The sequence below is a fragment of the Polypterus senegalus genome, chromosome 6 (assembly GCF_016835505.1).
Source record: "Polypterus senegalus isolate Bchr_013 chromosome 6, ASM1683550v1, whole genome shotgun sequence".
Taxonomy (NCBI): domain Eukaryota; kingdom Metazoa; phylum Chordata; class Cladistia; order Polypteriformes; family Polypteridae; genus Polypterus; species Polypterus senegalus.
In genome coordinates, this window is record NC_053159.1 from 173,119,812 (window position 1) to 173,142,745 (window position 22,934).

At 41.0% G+C, this 22,934-nt stretch overlaps 1 protein-coding gene across 3 annotated transcripts in view; it reads left to right on the forward strand.

Annotated features, from left to right (window-relative positions):
* Nucleotides 1-22,934, forward strand: part of LOC120531805 (retinol dehydrogenase 16-like) — a 65,875-nt gene that overhangs the window by 18,066 nt on the left and 24,875 nt on the right. For all 3 annotated transcript variants that reach the window (XM_039757560.1, XM_039757558.1, XM_039757559.1), the window contains exons 2-3: nt 10,193-10,507; nt 12,091-12,349. In XM_039757560.1, the coding sequence (XP_039613494.1) occupies nt 10,195-10,507; nt 12,091-12,349 (572 nt within the window). In that variant the 5' untranslated portion in view covers nt 10,193-10,194. The remainder of the gene's footprint in view (nt 1-10,192; nt 10,508-12,090; nt 12,350-22,934) is intronic.

Sequence of the window (22,934 nt, forward strand, 5' to 3'; positions counted from 1 at the left end):
CCTACAGTCCAAAGACATGCAGGTTAGGTACATTGGCAATTCTAAATTGGCCCTAGTGTGTGTGTGCCCTTTGGTGGGCTGGCACCCTGCCCAAGGTTTGTTTCCTGCCTTGTACCCTGTGTTGGCTAGGATTGGCTCCAGCAGAACCTCATGACTGTGTAGTTAGGATATAGTGGGTTGGATAATGGATGGATGGATAAGCATAATCAGAGATGGAAATAGAAAATGGCTGTTTTTATTATATGGTAAAATCGTATTGTTTTGGATTGTATTTTATAATGTGTAAATAAAAAACTTATCTCTCTATTATAATTAAAAAATCTTGGGTCAATGCGTGATCTTCTCACAAGACACTTTGACATCCCGCGAGAGACACTTTAATGTCACTTGAGGCAAGGCAGTGAGGCAAAAAGACAGCTGCTGTAGAGGCTTTTAAATGATCGACGCACAGTGCGACAAGCAGAACACGCAGCTCGGCAGTAGCAGCAGGCAGCTGATCCGTCCGCATCTCCTTAGCGTACGTTCAGCCCCCAATTTAACAAGATGCGCAGCGGCTGCAGTGTAGCATGACTCGAGTAGGAGTGAGTAGTTGGCCTAAAGTTGATGGGCGAGCGAAGCGAGCAGGTGGCATAGCCCCCTAGTTTTGCAAAAAAATAAAAGATGTCGCCGTGTGGTTAACATTAGTAATGAGAATTCTGACAGTATGGTCAAATTTGACAACAAGGGCAGCTAAGAGACCAGGAGGAGCTATGAATATGCATTAAAATTAAAAACAAAGTACAGGGAATTTGCTGATGTAGCTTTGTGGTGCCAACATCTGTCAGGCATTCAATGCAGGAAGGGCATAGTGTGACAATAAAGTTTGAAGTGGGGGTGTGGACAGTGGACACAGTCTTTCAACTAAATGGTGAATCACAAACTCAAGGACACCAGTGGAAATTTAGAGGAAAGGCATCCTTCTATATAAAAGCGGTCGGGATTGTCCTTTTGTCCCGTGAGTGCTACTCAGGCGCGGAGATTCACACACGCCCCGTCCATTTTGCAATGCACGATGGGATTTGCAGTTTCGGTTTTCCAGGTAAAAGATGATTTTCTACTCCAGACTGTGCGATATCTTCTTCTTCTTTCTTACTACTAAAAGCGGTCGGGATTGTCCTTCCGTCCTGTGAGTGGAAAGCGTATCGGTATTCCGCTTATCATAGACTTAATGCTTGCAGCTTGCGGTACGAAGCGACATGATGTGAGCAGAGTTCTGGTGCTCCCATCATTCCCTTGCTTTTGTGCGCGATGCGCTGGAAAAATAGACAAAATTATGTCTCTGGAAATAATTAATGTTGATGGACTACAAATGCCTCACCACGTAGTAAATATCAGGGGGGTTCAAAAGGGCGACCTCAATATAGAAAAAAAGTTTAAATTTCATCACAAAATAACAGATACTACGAGTATTAAAGTAATACCGCTCAAATGCAAAATAACCAAATTAATGAGTTTGTATAAAATATCAAATTGATCTACATATTGAATTGACTTAAGAAGTGGTCAACTTAAAAGTCGGTTGCCTTAAAAGGTGGGTAGGCCTAGTTTAGAACTAAAGCCAGGAAACACTTCTTTATGTGAAGAGAATTGTGGGACTCTGGAACAAACTACTGAGTCATGGAAGTGAAGCAGAAACTTTGGCCACCTTTAAGAAGTATCAGGATGAGATATTGGGACAGCTTAACTATGAGCTAAACAAATGAGCAGAATGGTCCAAATGGTCTTGTTTGTCCAGTGTGAAAATGATACAACTCGACACACAGAATGCTTCAATCCTGGCTACAAAATGCAAAGTTTGTAGCACAGTTGTGTACATAATTGAATCCAAGATCAAACTGATTACAGAGGGAGGTTGTCTGGGTTTTAAGGCAGCTCGGCGGAATCAACGTCTTCGTGGCCCGAACAGGAAGTGATCATTGGACTCATGTAGATTTTCTGAGTATTTGATCTTCAGGAATATCAGAGGAACGATTAGCACACCCCGCCGTCCCCTGGCCTGTCGTGGAATTAGCTGTGATTGGTCCCTCCTATGCGAACATATGTGACATGAGTTTCTTATATTCTTATGTTGGTCCCCAGAGAGTGGGTGAGGTGCTGGTTGACCACACTCTGTTCATGTGACTTTACTGCTGCTACTACTGCTAACTTTACAGAAACAGCCACTAGGCAGGGGTTTCAAGTCCAGGCCCAGGTGGTCTCTGCAAGACATGCATGGCCAGTCATTGTTTATTTTATGAAGTGTCATCAACTCTCCCATGACACTTTACAGGGCTTATGTTTTACTGTGATACCTTTAAACCTGCAGTAAATATTACCAAACGAGACTTTAAAAATAATACATACTGTAGTTACAATATCAGATTTCTGTAAACAGAGTGTCATGTTATGGATTAATCCCCTACGAAGGATTGTTTAATTGCTTCTTCTATCCTTCCATCCATTATCCAACCGGCTATATCCTAATTACAAGGTCACGGGGGTCTGCTGGAGCCAATCCCAGCCAACACAGGGCACAAGGCAGGAAACAAACCCCAGGCAGGGTGCCAGCCCACCGCAGTGCTTCTTCTAATGTTAGCAAATTAAACTCCGGCCCACATGAACCTGAATTTGATTAAGCAGTATGTCATGTCTATTTGTATGTAAAGAGGATTCAAGAAGCATTCAGACTACTTAATTTTCTGCACACTTTATTGTGTTATAGATGGGTTTGGGAAATATGTACAATTCTCAGATCTTGATATACAATATTGTTGGGTGTGCATGGGGTTCGAGGCTGAATCACCAATTTAACAAAAAATAAATAAAAAGCCCCAACTGCTTTTATTGCAGTTCCTGTAGTTTTCAATATGGCCACAGGGTGTCCTCGTTGTTAATTGCCATGCATTAAGACAAGGTATGAAAATATCCTTGTTTAATACAAGAAGACGCAGATATGCAAAAGGTTGGCTAAGAAGAAATCAAGCTTGCCAATCTGGCAGGCAGGACTGGCACTAGTCTGAGTAGGCACCATGCCTTGAAGGACGGCAAACTGTTATTTTCATATGTGATCAGGAGGGGCGGATTAGCAATGCTGATCACCCAACCATTCATCAACTTTATAGGCGATCAGGAGCAAGCTCTGCAATGGTGGTGCCCTGATCCCGAACCATGAATAAAGAATGGGACCAAAACATCCTCCGAGAGCAACTTCTCCCAACCATCCAAGAACAGTTTGGTGATGAACAATCCCTTTTCCAGCATGATGGAGCAAAAGGCCATAAGGCAAAAGTGAAAACTAAGTGGCTTAAGGAACAAAACGTCAAATTTTTGGGGCCATGGCCAAGAAACTCCCCAGACGTTAATCCCATTGAGAACTTGTGGTCAATCCTCAAGAGGCGGGTAGACAAACAAAAACCCACCAATTTTGACAAACTCCAAGCATTGATGATGCAAGAATGGGCTGCCATCAGTCAGGATTTGGCCCAGAAGTTGATGGACAGCATGCCAGAGTGAATTGCAGAGGTCTTGAAAAAGAAAGAAGGGCCAACACAGCAAATCTTGACTCTTTGCATAAGCTTAATGTAACTGTCAATAAAAGTCTTTGAAACTTATGAAATGCTTGTAATTATACTTCAGCATACCATAGAAACATCTGACAAAAAGATCTAAAAACACGCAGCAAACTTTGTGAAAAGCAATACTTGTGTCATTCTCAAAACGTTTGGTCACGACTGTACAAGGGGAGACCCCGTTTGTCAATTTTATATATGATTGTGACGGTGCCGATCTCCAAGCACCTCCACCCTCACTTCATCAACTTCAGTTTCGGATCTCAATGAGTGAATCTGACAGGGGGGCTCTGTTTTAGATGTCTCTTTTTGGGTGCTCGCAACACATAAGGAAGCCATGTACCCTTGAGCTGGTTTTCTATTGTCTATTGTCAAGATCCAGTGATATCCAACTGCAGAGCCACAGAGCCATAAGTCATCATGGTTTCTTGGCGGAAGTCACTGAATATAATGAGTTTCATAGTGGAAGTGACATTACCTCACATCTATACTACACGCTAACCACGCAAACGTTAACACCACTAACCCCTTACCATAAATTACCCTTAACCTTAAGCATGTATACTACACCCTAACCACAATAACCCCTAAACTTTGTTACCCTAATCTTACTTCCGCCAAGAAACTGCAGCCAAAAACTGTGGATAGAATCTGAACCTCAGATAAGGAACTTGCCTTGTTCCTGTTGGACCAGATTCTCTTGATGATGCTGATATGGTGTACTCAATTATTTATAGACCTACTGCTGTCACGTGTACAGAGTGCAGTGAAATTCCTCCTTGCATGTACTAATCAACATGCAACATTACTACTGCTGTGCCATTAGTGAGTAGAACTACAGTACCTTAACTTGGAATGTCTGTCTTCCTTCCCTGAAAAAAATCTCAGGATACATTTTACAGCATCTTTTAACATTTGGTGACCTATCAGCCTAATTTAATATGATGCTGGTTTATTTTAAGAAATTATATTGTAGCGACCCGGCAGTCAGCGCTGCCGGAGTGATGCATTATGGGAAGGTTGTACGTTCACTGCTTTTTATAATGTTTTTCCTGTTGTATTTATTAATGTCTTAACTTGTAAATAATTGTTGTGTTTGTGTTCAATTAGTTGGGTGGGTTTGGGTCATCGCCGTCCGGGGTTATTTATTTTGTAAAAAAGTACCGTTTATGTGAAATGTGTCTTCGTGCATGACCTTGACCATGGCAGTGCAATAATGTCGAGCTTTGTTTACTGGCTATCTGTGAATAAAGAGATACAACAGGACAGAACTGTTATTCATTGCTAAGATTTTATCTAAGCAATTAATGCCAAGACACTCGTAGTCGTGCGGTGTATGGGACACAAGTGCTCGCTACTTGAAGAGCTGGGTAAAGCTGCGTGCATAACACTGGCAATCCGCTAGCCGACAGCTTGGGAGAGGTGCACGGCAGCGATCTGCTTTAAAAACTTCAAGACTCGACCACGGGTCGCTACAATATTAATATCAAAAATCACGCTAAGTGCAATTTTCTTTAAATTGTATGTGTTCTTTCCTCCTTTACCTTTTTTGAGGTGAGTAGGTGTTTATGGGCTTTAGGTTGTAGCCATATGTGAGCGTATGCCCTCTTAGTGTATTCTTAGTGCACTCGCATATGGCATTGAAAAATATTCCCCACCTCTAGTAGAGTCCACTGAGTTATTGTGCCTCATTGTTTTGAACCTTGCTTTTCCACTAGTTGAGAACACAATGTACAGCAGCTGCAGAGGCAAGAACCCTTTGTAAACCCTTTGGAACTAACCACATTTTTGAATAAATTTATCTTAGAATATGGTCTGATCTTAATCTAAGTTACAAAAATGGACAAAAACAATCTGTTTTAACTAATATTGCATTATTCAAAGAGATTACCCAGGTAAAGTGTATGTTTTTACAGCTTTACCCCCGTAATGCTAGGTTTATCCAATTTTCGTGCTTTACCCGTATAGCATATAACATATCCAGGCCATAGAGAAGCCAATGGAACATACAGTCGTCATTCAGTTCTTCACTGGGGAGAGCTGACAGCTATACGAGTCCAATCCGGCAGGGTGGGGTTGGCTTCTGGCTTCTCTGTGATTCTTTTCCAATATAAATACTTACATATACATATATTCATTGAGCTTTTGTGAGGAAACCTGCCAGTATGGCTGTGTTATGTATGGACTCTGTTCTTCTGAGACCCAACTAGCACACAGTGCACCTGCTCTAATCACTCATGGCCTCTGCCTGAAAATAACTATCCTATCTTTGAATAGAAGACTAGGGTAACTAGCCGGCCTTAGTCATCTTCCACTTCTTTATGTCCACTGTAAAAGATAGCCCAGCCACAGACAGACATGACATCAGTCCACAACACATGTATTATTTAGACTATTTACAGTTTTAATGCGCAATCCAGTCCCAATTATTACATGACTACTCAGTCCTTTTCTCTCTTCATCCACCTCCACTCCTCTCTTGCAAGCTCCATCTTCCTCCTTCCAACTCCAGCTCCCGAATGGAGTGAGGGGGCCCCTTTTATAACATCCTGGATGTGCTCCAGGTGCTCTGTGATGGTCTTCTAGCAGCACTTCCATGGTGTGGCGGAAGTGCTGTCTTTGCACCCAGAAGCACTCTGGGCGTGCACAGTTCCTGGAGCGGCAGCACTTCATGCTGTGGCGGAAGTGCTGTCCTCCAAGGCTCAGGAACCATCCAGGCGCCTCCACAGGGTTGAGCTTCCCAGCTCCGTATCCGTGGCCCCTGATGGAAACCAGGGGGGCTGCCATCTTGTGCCCAGGGGAGATATTGCCCCTCTCCCGGTCTTTCCCTGCTCCAGGTGTCCTGGTGGAGCAATGTCCCTGGTCGTCTGCCACACCACCTTTCTGTCGGCTTCACCCTGTCAGCTTATTAATGGCTTTGAAATAAACTTCACAGATTACAGTGGCACACAACAAACCTATTACTTCAACCTTAAGATAACTGGAGTCAGGAGTTTGCAAACCTGGAGTTCATCCAATGAATTAAGATTGAAGGTGTGGTTTACAGATACTTTGCACAATTAAAAACAATTAAACATTTTGAGTTTACTATTTATAAGAAGCATCTGCTAATTTATTGTACGCCTCACAAAAAAAAAAAACTTCAACCAAGAATATTTTTTGCATGAAGCTGGAAATGGTTACAAAGTCTTTCCAATGAGTTTAGATATTCATCAGTCCACAATTTGGCAAACTGTATATAAATGCAGACCATGCAGTACTGTTGCTATTCTCCCCAGAAGTGGGTGCCCAACAATGATGACTCAAAAGACACAATGCAGAATGCTCAGTGATTCTGTATAAAAAAGAACCTTCGAGTAACAGCCAATGGCCTGAAGGAATCATCGGAAACAGATTAACATCTCTCTTCATGAGTCTACCATACACATGTTGAACAGGTATGGTGTCTATGGCAAAATGTCAAGGAAGAAGCTACTGCTCTCTAAAAAAAAAAACACACTGCTGTATGTGTGAAGTTTGCCAAACACCATCCTGACACTTCACAATGATGATAACATTAGGAGAATGTGTTGTGGACTGATCAATCTAAGGATAAATTGTTTAGGAGGAATGTGCAACAGTACACAACACAACAATCTGAAAATGTCATCCCATGAGTGAAGTATGGTGGAGGGACCATCATGATTTGTGGCTATTTACTCACTCAACCTGCCATCATCGAGGGCCAAATGAATTTCCTAGTTTATGTAAGAATCCTAAGGATAATATCTGAGTGGCTGTCTACCAGATGAAGCTCAGTAGATGTTGGATGATGTCGCCCGACAATGATTGTAAACATAAAAGTAAATCTTCTTCTGAATGGAATGGCTTTCTAAAACATAAATCAACATACAAAGGATATGCTGTGGAATCCATTCACACCAGACATTTTAAGAATATGGCTGAGCTAATTCAGTTCCACATGATGTTCCAAAATTCCAAAATCCTAAACATTGCGCATGTCTGATCCACAGCTACCGGAAGCACTTGTTCGGAGTTATTACTGCCATAGAGGTTAGTTAATTTATTAAATCCAAGGGTTCATATGCTTTTTCCATAGCAAACTGTGAATGTTTGATCGGTGTGTTCACTAAAGACTTTAACATTTATAAAAGTATGTTATTAGCTTAAACATGTCTTCTGGGGATTTACAGTGACATTATTTTTGTTCCTGAAATTAACTCTTAAAACTGAAGGGAAGACGATTTACTACCATGTTGGAAATCTAGAGAAATTTCAGCAGGCTATAGACACGTTAAAGGATGAGTATAGAAACATTAGCAGGAATGGAAGAAAGACTGAGACAAGTGGATAGATAGACAGACAGACAGACAGACAGACAGACAGACAGACAGACAGATAGACAGACAGATAGACAGATAGATAGATAGATAGATAGATAGATAGATAGATAGATAGAAATGTTTTTGTCCCCTTGAAGAGATTTGGCTTTTTACAGAAGCTCTATAAATTCATACTTAAATAGATAAATAAGTATATTTACACAAACAAACTATGTTCTGAACATACACCTGAAAAACTAAAAAGGAATAAAATTAAAAAGAAACAAAACGTTTGACTTGGCAGTCCCAGTCACAGTGAGGCATTATACAGGCATATTGTTGTTGGTATAAAGGAGCCCACTTAGTGTTTCTTGACACACTTCTGCTGAATAATGCATTGGCTGAAAGTCCTCAGTGTTGGTGTGTCAGAGAGAGGATGTGCAGCACTGTTTATAAAGGCACTCAGTTTTGTTTAAATTCTCTCCTTTGATACTACACTTAGGGGTCCAAAGTGCATACCATAACTGAGCTTGACCTGTTAATTATAGATTAAAGAAGACTATAATACTGTTGTCGAAACCAAAATGCTAACCAATAAATGAAGCCCAAAGTACAATACCAGAAGTCTGTAAACACTAGAAACCCACTTGAAAACACACACTAAAGTCTTTATTATAAATCTTCAATATTAACCAGTATATAGCATGCGCTGTAAGAAATGATTTGTCACCAGAGCCACAAAATGGTAATGCCCACAAAAACCAAATGTCAATGCAGTAAATCAAAACAACAAAAGCAAACTTCTAAATCAGTCCAAAAAAAATTCATAATTGAGAGATCACTAAACTAAAATTCTCTGATATTCAAAACCTCAAAGAAATATTACTGTAACTGTACAAAAGAAAAAAATAATTTCATGCTGAAGAAATTTACAAAACTCTCTGATTCATAACAGTAATGAATCTTGCACCAGAATCATAGGTAGGGTGACATATCCTATTGTTGTGGTGTCAAATTTAGCATACAAGTGAATAAATATTTTGTATGTCTTTATTTGCAACTTAAGCAAAGCAATATAATATTAGTATTTCATCAGTGAGAAGCATTCATGTTTGCCCCCAACCACCTCCCCTTCAGCTTCAGCTTAAGCTTAACAAATGGTTTTAGGGGCAGGTGTGAAAGGTTTTGTGTGCTCCATTGGTTTGAAGTATGGCTGTTTGGGATTGGCCTGAATCAGAGGCCATTCTGGAACATGACGCCCTATTTGGTGTAAGGATTTGGACAAAGAATGCATCAATTCAGTTGCTTTACCCCTTCTCTCTCCTGTCCAATTGATGAAAGACCATCTCACATACCATGAACTAAAAAGGACAACACAATGAAGAGCGCAGCTCGGCAGCCATATTGAGACAGGCATGCGGCCTGTTCTGTAAAAATTTGACCGCAAATGATGCCTTAGCTAGAGACATTTTAAGTAACAAACATGTTTGTGTGCCGCCTGAAACTAAACATCTGCATTGATCAGGTTGTATGGTTGCCAATATTCAAATGTACTTTGCATATTGTTATTATTTATGAATATTATCAATAATACATTATTTAAACTGTAACTTAACACCTGCTTATCTTTCACTATTCTTAACTACCTGAGGTTATAAATGTAGAAGGAAAGGTGGGGAGAAGTTATAAAGTACAACACCTTATAAACAGTGATAAGTCTGTGAGATTTGAGGTATTCTGACAAAGGCTACGCATTAATAATACAAAAGGGAAAAGTAATATATTACCCTACTAAGACAAAACAAATATTAACAACCTGACAAGTATTGTGCAACTGGAACCAAGGCCATAAATAATTTAGTTTATTTGCGATAAAATTATACACATCTATTTAAAAATTCTGGCTTGTATCTTACATGAGTGGCATAAAGATTTTATTTATCATGGTTCATGTTGAACATACCATTTACACAGAGGATCACTGCAAATGTCCAAAAGGACCATAGTCTAAAAACCATTGTTTGAAATTCTTAGAAAATACAAGTGCAACATTACTGCTATGTACATATAGTACAATGAAATTCTTAGTTCTGTGTGTCCTTGGAATAGTGAAAATAATACAAGAATAACAACAGAGACAAAAAATAAGTACACCAGTATGCATAGAATGATATATATAATATTAAATGTATATATTAAATCTACAAAGCAACAAAGTGTGCAGAAAGTGAAATTAGTAAGTAATTGTGGTTTATTGAAATATTAATTTATTTTTTTTCTCAGAAATGCTTTTGTGTCTGCTCTCCATGATCACCATTTTCTTGTCATGTCGCTGGTTGAGAGCGAGAAAGCGAGTCTCAGGAATATCTAATAAATACGTGTTCATCACCGGATGCGATTCTGGTTTCGGAAACTTACTAGCCAAACGCCTGGACCAGTTAGGCTTTCGAGTGTTCGCTGCCTGTTTCACTGAGAAGGGTGAGGATGAGCTGAAGAAGACAACGTCTGAGAAACTTGTAACCGTTCATTTGGATGTGACCAAGTCAGAAAGCATCCAGAGAGCCATAGAGCTGATCAAGTCTCAGGTGGGACAGGCTGGTAAGTGCAAGTGATTTTGTTTGTTCTTATTTCAACTATTGTAATCGACTTGACTAGATGTTTGTCCCAAAACTGTAGTGAAAATTAAGTATTTGGATGGGCTGTAAAGGATGCTGCTGTTAGTTTCAGCCAGGGCTTTTATTTGTATGTATTTGTACAATTTTTAATATTGTTATGTTCTTTTTGTAGCTATCTTACTAGTGAAAGACAGATAATTACATTTAAAAATTTTTGATATCTTTTGCCTTACAAGTACCTTCAGCGCCTTTCTCTTAGTATCTTTGTGTGTCTCAGCTTTTCTTGGCCAGCACTTCCTGCTCTGATTGTGTTCCCGTGAAGCCAAAACATCATTTGTATTCTTCTAAATACTTCCCATGATTGAAGGTGACTCTCAGCGTTCTTCCTATGCCTTTCCTTAGTATCCTTGTGTGTGTCAACTTCTCTTTCCCACCACTTCATGTCTCAATTGTGTTTGACTGAGCAACCAAAGTCAAACTGGCCAATCAAACCAAAGTCAAACTCATTGTTGGATTTAGGCATGGGTGACATCTTATCGGGTTGGCATGGAACCCGAGCGAAAAAAAAAAAAAATTAGGAAAGTTAAAGTGCATGGTATGGATGTGAAGGGGTAACGTTTATGTAACTGAAGGGGCTATGATAAGTGTGTTACTACTGTTTGTGCACTATGGAGCCTATGGACCCCTCTGCCCAGAGCTCCAAATGAGCTTTTACTGGCACTGGTCAGACTGATCAGAGATACTGGACACACACACACACACACACATAGACATTAGTATTTTATTATACAGTAGATTTGTACTTAATGTATTGTTCTGATTTGTTGCTTGTTCTTAGTGGGTGGTACCCCAAAGAGTGTCCCTCCTGCTGTGACTTCCCTGTTGACTTATATTGTGCTAAGGAAGTGATCTCAATAGCGCACTTTGTAAATACTTTTTATTTTCTTTTGACTTACTGATTTATCTGATGTTTTGTTCTGGTTATTGTAGTTGTTCACCTGAATTATTTTTAGTACTTGTTTGCCTTGGGGTGCCTTTTATGCTACTCCTTTTTTGCTCACTTGAGTGTTTTTTGTTGCAGTTTTCTATGTATTAATTATGAAATATTTTCATTTCCAAAGATTCTTAGAGTGTCTCCACAAGCTACACTTGATTTTTCTCCCATGAATGACTTTTTAAAATATTTTGAGGCTTTAAGGTATATGTTATACTTTAAAAGCTATTTTTCCCATTTGGGGACCAAATCTGTAGCTAATAGTTGTGGGTTGGCTTGTTTGAGGTGAAGCTATTTTGTGCAGGCCCATGCTTTGGTGGCTTATTTTTCAGGGCGTGATGTTGTAGATTTTATAACTCAGCACCTTAGCATAAAGTTAGTATGTTTATATTTAAGACCATAACAGAAGGTGAAATATAAATTTATAATTTTAAAATGAAATGGTTTAGTAGATCATTACTAAGTAAGATCTAACCTCTCACTACGTCAATAACTTAAGTTTGGGTGAAAGGCTGTATTTAATGTGTAATGATTTGTTTTCTCCGTTCTTCTTTTAAATATCTGTGTATCAGGTCTGTGGGGATTGGTCAATAATGCTGGCACAGGAGTCCCCTTTGGTCCTTGCGATTGGCTCTCTGTGCAGGAATTCAGAAACATGTTTGACGTCAACTTCTTTGGATTGGTTGAAGTCACTCTGCATTGCCTTCCCCTCATAAAGAAAGCTAGAGGAAGAATTGTGAATATGTCAAGTGTGATGGGAAGAGTAAGCAGCCCTGGGGTACCATATTCTGCAACGAAGAGTGCTGTGGAGAGTTTCAACGACACCCTTAGGTAAGAAGCACACATTTTCAAGCCAAATTACTGGGGCTAACAGAGCTGAATCGGTCATCTGATTTATTGTGGAAGCAATCCACAAAGGGGGATAAGAATATTTGAAACACTGAACGAGAGTGAAATGTTTAGCCAAAGCCTGTATTATCATGAAGTTTGTGAGCCTTACCAGGTACGTTTACTAGGTTCATCTACTCCCACCCTTGAAATTTAACACACACACAGATACACACATATACACATAGAGATCCTATCCAGAGTCACTTTGCAATATTCCACGTAAGATTCTCTACATAGGGACTTCCTGTCATCAACAGTAACAAATTCTGTATGTGGGTGTCCTTGTGACACACATTAAAGCCTGTAGTGGGGTCACATAGAGGGTTTTATTTGGATGTATGTCCTGTTAAGTGATTGCTAAATGAATGTGTGGCGCCACACCAGGAATCATCAGGAATCACCTGGAGCACATCCATGTGAAGTATAAGAGAGGCCGCCTCACTCCATTCGGGGAGCCAGAGTCGGGAAGAGGGAGACAAAGCTTGTGACGGGAGGAGTGGAGGCGTCAGAAGAGAACGAGAAGGAAAAAGAAAGAAACTGACGGTGATTTGAGCACTGTATTGTCTGAGCATTGTGTGCTGAATAAGTAAAACGTGTGTGTTTGGGACATTTGTAGTCTGTGTCTGTTTGTGTCCGGGTCCAAAGTCCACAAGTGGAGTTGCAATGCTGCATAGAAAGAGAGATCAGCTAGCATCACCATGAAGATCTACACTTGTAGTGCTCAGAAATGGCCTCTGCATAGCTGAGTAGTGGAGTTCTCACATTAGCTCACCCTACAAGGAGGCTGCTACTTAAGCCAGACATGGTGGGTTCTCGACTGACCAGCAGCAATTCACTACGTTGTAAATCTTTAAACTGAGATGCTTTATGGTGTGAGTCCACGGCAATTCATTGTGTTAAATCTTGGTTGTGGTTCAACCATTTAAAATTTAATGGGGAGAAGGCACGTGTTTTGCTTATAGATTCTATAATTCCTTCTGACTGTTTTGGCATCTTAACATTTGACAATAACGGTAGTAACACTTTAGTTAAGGAACTGCAAAAAATGCATCTCTAACTTATTTACTGTTACGCAACAAGACCTTGACAAAGGCTACTTTAAGTGTCCATAACACTTGCAAACATCAATAAAGTGGTTTTTCAACTCTGTGCAGGGTGACATATTGACATCATGGTCAAATTACTTGTTAATATGAAGACCTTATATTGAAGTATGCAACATTAAGAGACATATGGCTCATGTAAGCCACTTCTAACCATTGCAAAGTGAAGTTATTGTAGTAGGCCGCATTGCACAGATGAATAACCACTGTACTGATGCTTTAAATGAGCCTTTGATTAAGTTTTATTACATAAGAGTAAAAAAGTAATCGATGCACCTAAACTAAAGTGCTACCATAACTGTTGCATCACGAGCCTGGATATCATTTTAGAATGATGAGTGGAACTGCATGGGAACCTAATCCAGGTATTTAAAATCCTCAAAGGCATTAAAAAAACTAGATCCAGCAACATTCTTTCAGCTTATCAGTGAATCACACACTCAAGGACATCAGTGCAAAGTAAGAGGAAGTGCATTTAAAACTGAAGCCAGGAAGCACTTTTTTACACAGAGTTGTGGAAATCTGGAATAAACTACCGAGACATGGAGTTGAAGCAGAAACCTGCACAACCTTTAAGAAAAATCTGGAGGAGATATTGGGACAGCTTAGCTATTTACTAAAAAAAACGGGCTTGATGAACTGAATGGTCTCCTCTCATTTGTCAAATTTCTTATAATCTTATATACTTGCGTTGTCAATAAATAGTTTGGAACAGTAATCTAAGATGATTTGGGGATCATTTGAAATCATGTTACATTTTGTGTGGATTGAAGGATTGGTAGACACAGGAGGATTTTTTTCTCAATTCTTGGAGCATCAGCCTGCTTGGCTTCTCTCAAAAATATAATAGCCAGCCCTAGTACCATGGATTTGCATTAAAAGACTATTAAGTTCAGTGCTGGGGCCTCATGTATAAACAGTGTGTATGCACAAAAATGTTGCATATTCCCATTTCCATGCTCAATTCACGAAGTATAAAACCTAAACGTGGCGTAAAGCCAAGCACATTTTCACGCCAGCTTAAACCCTGGCGTACGCAAGTTCTCTGCTCGGTTTTGCAAACTGGAGGCACCCAGCATCAAAGCAGTGCTACTGTTCCAGTGTGGTTTCCTTTTCTTTTTTAGATCCACATCCCTGATGCAGCTTTATCATATACACTGAAATAAACCGCATTTTGTTTATTAGTTTAAGGCATCTGATTGTAATTAACCCATAACAATATAATGGTCCACAGAATACCCAAACTATTCTATATACCATAGCTGCTTTAGCGTTGTTACTCTCACTTCACCTTCTTCTTCTTTCAGCTGCTACTGTTAGGTGTTGCCACAGCGGATCATCTTATTTCATATTACTCTCGCTGCACCACTTGGAGTATTTATCCCACTGAATCTGAGTGTGGAATCACAGCTCTACAGCTGATGATCAAAAATAGAATTATCAGTATAGAGCATCAAACACATGCTGCCTCAGCCATTCGCTATTTGAACTGCTCTCATACGGCAAACGCTTCAGAGTCTTTACTATACAGACATCACAGTTCAGAAACAGTTTCATCCCAAGAACTATAAACGCACTCAATCAGTCCATCAAGTGTTCCTTGTAGAACTGTTTGTACTTATAAGTACAATTACCTCACTGTAAACTTGCGATACAGTTATAATATTGTACAACCTGAGCCACTTTATAAAGTGCATAGTTACATATGATGAAGATGTCATTTTTAAGATGAAATGCAGCAAAATATGTTTTTTATATCCATCCCACTATATCCTAACTACAGGGTCATGGGGGTCTGCTGGAGCCAATCCTAGGGCACAAGGCAGGAAACAAACCTTGGGCAGGGCACGCACTAGGGACAATTTAGGATCGCCAATGCACCTAATCTGCATATCTTTGGACTGTGGGAGGAAACCAGAGTATCTGGAGAAAACCCACGCAGACACGGGGAGAACATGCAAACTCCACGCAGGGAGGACCCAGGAAGTGAACCCGGGTCTCCTAACTGCGAGGCAGCAGCACTACCCACTGCACCACCATGCCACCCTGTTTATTATATTATACGGATAAAACCTTAACTTCATTTAAATAATCTATATTGTTAATAATTAAACATGAGGACACGGTGTCGCAGCTCTGGCGCTCTGTTCAAGGATTGTTCCTGCCTCATGCTGTATTCTTGCTGGGGCTGGCATGACAGTGGACGATGGACAGAATAATTAAGCATGTACTACGAAGATATTTCAATGTTCAATGTTCCTTAAAAGTTTTGAAGAAACTGCATTCTCAGCTTAGAGATGGCTTAACATCTATTACAGAGCTGATTGCGTGGCGATTGGTTACTTGAGAAAGAAAAGGAAGGACAGGAATTGGGGGTTAGTACGTTTGAAAGAGACAGTACTGCTGCAATAAATTATTTCATTGAAGGTCGTGCACGGCGCAGCAAGCATCTTGCGTGAGGCAGAAATAATCTCTGGATGGGGTGCCAGCTCATCACTATCACTGCGCCACCATGTTCCCATGTTTAATAACATGCTTTAACTCCTAGCATCATGAAAATGATATCACGTATACATCTCAGTATTTTAATTATTCAGAGAGCTGTAATATCATGAATGTAATGGATTGTGTGACCTGACAGAGGTAGGGAAAGCCAATTTAAGAAGCAAGTAGTGATTCACATACATAGAGCACATAGAAGAATAAATACAAAACAAAGAATTTAATGTGCTGCTTTAATTACGATGTGATTTGAGAAAGTAGCAAATGAAACTTTATTAAGATGAAGTTTATGATGTTCTGCTTTAATGACAAAATAAACTACGTGATTAAATTGGAAATTTTGAGATTAAAGTTGACATTTCGAGCTTTTTTGTCCCTATTTTTCTTCTTTTCTCTGTACCCTAATAAGCTTTCATATGACACTCAGACGGTGGGCTACAACTCACCTTTTCATGGCAAATTTGATATGTGACAACTTCTTTTTTTATTTCGGGCACTGTGTGACTTTGTGAACTTGAGCTTTCGAGTTTCTCTGACACGTTATGTCACTGGATCAACTTCCTTTTGTTGTTTATACCACTGTTTAAACCAACAAATAGTAAGTTTTTCCTTGACTCCACATGGTATTCAATGAAATCTTCTATTGTCCCCTGTACTTTTGCCATTACCTTTTCACAGAACGCTGAGCTTAAAGGCTATTTATATTGATATGCATATTCAAAGACGTGTAATTCCGGGAAGGGTTTGGGTGGGGCAGTAGCCATGTGCACGTGTGTTACTTTTCCCGCAGACTGGGATTAATGTAGCGGAAGAACGTGGAAGTTGTCAAACGCACAGATTTATGCATTTGGATATTTTTGTGCGTACGCACATTTCCACTTTTGTCCGTACGCCATGTTTTAGTGTGAATTCCACGCACAGCGTTATGCATGAGGCCCCTGGTGTTAACAATCAGGAGTTCATAATCTTTATTGACTATGAGGGGGCTCTTTCTGTGGATGAGAGTTTAGACTCAAGCTCCTTCAACACTGGAAGAAGCTTTAAGATTTTACCCTGGGGTTGTACCTGAATATGTTGCTTTGTTTTCAGATGGCTTATCATGCTGCATTCCTGTGAAATCACTGGAATGTATGACTTCTATTTTTAAAGTGCAGCCAGCAGTCAATAACTGGAAAAACAAAACAACGAGGTATTGTATATCATCCTCATGACTGACTGCGGTATGTACTGAGGGACAGTAAGTCTGTAAAGAAAGATAAGAAAGATAGCAAAATCCCACTGTTAAACGGCACCCTCACTGTTGCAATAATAGTCAGAAGCTCCCTTGCTAACTTGAGAAAGGGAGGGTCCTTTTACCTCAAATGAATAAGCTGCTGCATTCTGATTTGGAGGTCCCTGGTTGACAGGCAGTTACTTGGTATGAGGACTTGAAAAAGTGGTGGGCTAGGACCCTGACAACATCATCTCTGGCAATACGGTAACTCTTTACTTTACGTGTTTCAGAGCCCTGGATTTAAGTCCCTTGCCTATTTATCTGTGTGGAATTTTCATGTCCTCGCCATGTCTGTCTAGGTTTTCCTCTCACATCCCAAACACATACATGAAAGGTTAACTGGTAATTCTAAGTTGGCTGTTCGTGAGAGTGGGCACATCAGCGGGCCCTGCAATGGACTGATGCCCTGTCCTATACCCAATAATGTTAGGAGATGCTCTGACCCTCCAACTCTTAACTAGGTTAAAGTTATACTCAACCCAAAAATTATATATTCTTTTACATGTACTGTAGTTTGTAGGGGTAGCCAAGAAAAATTTTAATCTGATGTTTTCGTGGAGAACGGACAACAAAGTTTCTGATAGAATGGAAGTCAACGGTGACCAACACTGGATAATGGCAGGCATTACAAAAATGTCACTAAAAAACATTTTGCATTACTTGTGTTGAATTATCCAAATGTCAAGACCTCTAGTCATACACTTACAATTTTGATAAAAAATTGTTAAATTAATAACTCTGGAAAATTAAAGTAGTCCACAGACAGGATGCTCCTTCACATGGGATTGTGCTTTTGAATTAAAGACCCGCCTCTTCCTCTTATTCATTGGTCAAGAGTCTTGTTATCAATTCAAAAGTGGAATCCAATGTGAAGTCTTGATGTGTGAATTACACAAAATGAAATTTTTTTCATAGAGGTTTTTATATTGTTTGCTGTTGTCCAGCATTGGTCAGCATTGGCTTCTATTATTATGTCCATTCTCCATGAAAACATGAAATTAAAAAATTTTCTCAACCATGGAGTGGTGACACTGAGGCTAAGGAACTGTGCCAGCAATCAGAAGGTTGCTTGTTCGAATCCTGTAAATGCTTAGAAGTGATTCCAATCTGTTGGGCCCTCAAGCAGGACAATTAATCTGCAATTACTTAGTCCTGGGTATGACGTTAATTTCCATCCAGTCCTGCAAGCAGGTCCTCCAACTTAAAGGGAAAACTTGGGGGTTGGTGGCAGGATTGGCACTGCAGCCACCGTAAAAACCTCATGCTGTTCCAGTGTGGTGCTGAGGTGTCACCCGCTGCACTAGAATCCCAATCCAGGTGGTTCGTCGTGTGGTGGGTGCGGCAACATGCTAACAGCGCATGCTCCCAACGTCCCCATTTCAGCCATCACTACAAACTACATGAGGCGATAAATATCTAAAAAAATAATATTTTTGGGTTGACTAGTCCTTTAAATAGTTTTGAGAAAATTATTTTTTAATAATAAACTGGTTTTTCTAGATCAGTGTTTCTGAAAGTCAGTCAGTCTGTCTTTTTTTAACCCGCTTATTTCTGAACAGGGTCTTGGCGGGGGGGTGTTGGAGCCTATCCTAGTTAGCATAGGATGCAAGGCAAGAACAACACCTGGACAAGACAACAGTCAGTCGCAGGATGAACACACACATACCCACACACACACAAACACACACACTTCGGCCAGTTTAGCAACACCGATCCACCTAACCTGCATGTCTTGGGACTGTGAAAGGAAAATAGTGCACCTGGAGGAAACTCATAAGAACATAGGGAGAACATGCAAACTCCTTGTAGGGGAGCACCCAGGACACCAACCCCGGTCTCCTTGTTGTGAGGCATTGTGCCACTATGCTGTCCCTAAATATAACATGTTTGTTTAAGTCACCAGTGGAGCTGGTAAAGTGCTACCAGTGTCACTAACAAAGTAGATCATGTCAGGTGAATCCAGCATTGTGCTGACCTCAATAGAAGAGGCTTCTTCTCCTTGTTCTCCCTGCCCAGCTCTTCCCACTTTAGACAAAGATGTGCCGAGTAACATATAATAAAATAATAAGTAATAGATATAGATAATACACACATTATCAGTGTATGATAATAGTTGTTTAAGACGTGTGTAAACAATGACAGGTCAGAATGTTTCATAGCAGAAGGATATCAAGAGTGTCAAAATCCTTAGAGGTCAGTATGAGATTTTCAGTTCTTAGCTGAATAGTGGTTTTCATGTATAAAAGTTCTGTTTTTAGTGGTGGTTGAGGCCGTGTGGAAGGTCCCAGGGGGCAGCCTGGTGTTAAGGAGTCTAACAGCTTGGGGATAAAAACTCTCCTGCAGCCTCGCAGATTTGGCTTTGATGCTGCAGTATCTTCTCTTGGATGGCAGAAGTGTGAAAAGTCCATGCGAGGGGTGTAAGGGGTCCTGCACAATGCTGCAGGCCTTGCGGACACTGCGTTTGTAAAATATGTCCTGTAGTGAAGGGAGAGGCACCCCAATAATGTTCTCTGCTGTCTTCACTATCCTTTGCAGGCCCTTGTGGTCAGATATGTTGCAGTTGCCATACCAGACAGTGATGCAGCTGGTCAGAACACTCTCTATGGTGCCTCTGTAGAACATGGTGAGGTTGGAAGGGGGAAGACGTGCTTGATTCAGCCACCTCAGGAAGTGTAGTCTCTGCTGGGCTTTCTTGATTAATGATGAGGTGTTATTTGTCCACGTAAGTTCCTCAGTTATGTGCACACCGAGGAACTTGGTACTCCTAACAATCTCTACATCTAAACCGTTGATGCTGAGCGGGATGTGGGCAGGACGTGATTTTCTGAAGTCCACGATTATCTCTTTTGTCTTGTCGACATTGAGAGATAGATTGTTGTCTTCACACCATGCGGACAACCATTTCACCTCATCTCTGTATGCTCTTTCATCATCCCTGCTTATCAGTCCCAGCACCGTCATATCATCCGCAAACTTGATGATGTGATTGGTGTTGTGCGTGGCTGTGCAGTCGTGAGTCAGCAGGGTGAAGAGCAGTGGACTAAGCACACAGCCCTGCGGTGCTCCAGTGCTCAGTGTGATGATGCTGGAAGTGTTGTGGCCCATCCGAACTGACTGGGGCCTCTCTGTCAAGAAGTCCAGGATCCAATTGCAGAGGATGGTGTTTAGGCCCAACCTGCTCAGTGTTACAACCAGCTTTGGAGGGATGATTGTGTTGAAGGCAGAGCTAAAGTCTAAGAATAGCATCCTGACATATGTGTCTTTTTTATCCAGATGTGTCAGGGAGAGGTGAAGGGAAGAGCATATGGCATCCTCAGTTGACCTGTTTGAGCGGTATGCAAACTGAAGAGGGTCAAGGGAGGCAGGGAGATTAGTCTTTATGTGTGACATGACTAACATTTCGAAGCACTTCATTATGATTGGTGTGAGTGCAACTGGTCGGTAGTCATTCAGGCATGTCACTGATGACTTCTTTGGCACTGGTATGATGGTGGTCGACTTGAAGCATGTTGGGACTGACGACTGGCTCAGAGATGTGTTGAAGATGTCTGTGAGGACACCAGCCAGTTGACTTGCACATTCTTTGAGCACAAGACCAGGTATGTTGTCAGGTCCTGCAGCCTTCTGTGGATTGACTCTGGATAGAGTCCTCCTCACATCTGTTATGGAGAGACAGAGTGCTTGGTCAGTGGAGGGAGGTGTTGCTTTTCTCGCAGGCTCTTTGTTCTGTGCCTCAAACCATGCAAAGAAGTTGTTCAGCTCATCTGGAAGGGAGGCATCACCATCACTGCTGTGTGGATTGGGCTTGTAGTTTGTAATTGCCTGAACACCCTGCCACATACAACGTGTGTCTCTGGTGCTGCTGAATTGTTTGTTGATCTTCTGCGCGTATGCCCACTTAGCACTCCTTATAGCACGAGACAGGTTGGCTCGTCCCCCGCGGTTGCGCTCATGTAGTAGTGAAACAGGACAAACTTTAAAAATCAATAGACATTGGCACTGTATCTGTTCAGCTCTGACGGGAGATTGTCCCACGTGTGGGGAGAAAAGCACGTGGCCATGAAATCTCTGGAAATCACCAGCTACCCTCTAAAACACACGTAGCTCTGATCTCTCTCTCAAAAACGTCAAAAGTTACTCCTTAACAATCTGTAGACTATAATGTCTGCTGAACAAACAGGTAAAGCTAGCTAAGCAGAGGCAAGGTATGCTCCAACACGTGGCGAGAGGTAGGTAAACCTTGTCAAGATCCCTGGGTACCATCAGAGGGTGCAGCTGGGAAAAGATCTCCCTACTTTAGGGAGCTTCCATCATGCTATGTTGTGACATCAGAAGTCATCCTGGGTGAGACATAAAAGGAGCCCTCTCGCCTCACTTGGTTTAGTCAGAGATGGGAGGATAGGAGCTGAAACTCACCAGAGGAGTGGAAGGAGACAAAGGAAACTTTAATTAATGGTGGTGATTAAATTTTGGATTGTAATATGTCTGTTTAATGATGGCACTGTATAAATAAATAACCTTTATTTGCATCCGTGACTGTGTGGGGTTTAATTGTGTCTGGGGTTTGGGGTTCAGGGGTGCCCCCTTGTCCTCACAACATAAACCTTATAGAGCACTCATTTTTGTATTCATGTAACACAGGACTGATCTCCTCAGAAAATGGTGAAATGACAAAAGAAAAAATGAAAGTCTTCCAGCGCAGCCCCATTACTACGTGTTTCTGGAATGTCGCACCTCTGGCATTTATTTTACCAAATGGGTCTTGCAGTCAGATGCCATAATCGAATGTCTCGCTTAGCATTCAAAAGTTGTCAAACTGTTATTTTGTATTAAATCCCTCCACGTCTTTTATTCCACCAGTTCAGGCTTATGTCTTGTGTCCTCAGGTTGCGATGTACAGATGTGACAAAGTGTCTTAGTCAAAGTATCTCAGAGCGATTGCAAGCTTATGAACTCGCAAAGTGCAGCAATGTAAAAGATCTGAAGTCAGCATGCCAGCAATCAGCAGGGAAGGTTGCCCCTTTGATCTGACATAGACTGCACTTATGTGTACAGATACCTTGGGGCCCCCTATGCACAGCGTAATCTGCATACCCCTTATTTGCGCAACTAACACTGGAATATTTGTAAATTCAACATGGATGGCAGCTGGGCATGGGATTCAAAAACAGATCTATCTCAACATTTCTAAAGAATGACCCAGGCACATTATTTTTGATCACTGAAATGGTGCACCACAACTACATTGTAATCTTTCATGACAGTTTCATTATCATAATAATAATAATACTTTACATTCATTATAGTGCTTTTTTTTAGTCACTTCAACCACCACTAATGTGCAGCATTCACCTGCAGGATGCGACAGAAGCCATTTTTGCACCGGTACGCTCACGACATATTAGGTGTTAGGTGGTGAAGGGGTGAGAGAGACACAAGGGATGATTAGGGGGCCAGAATGACTAGTCCATTGGGGGCAGTTTAGCCAGAACATCGGGATACACCCTACGCTTTACGAAGGTGCCCAGGGATCTTTAATGACAACAGAGAGTCACAACCTCAGCTTTATGTCTCATCTGAAGAACGGTTTCATTTTTAGAGCACAGTGTCCCCGTCACTACAATTGGACATTGAGAGCCACATTCAG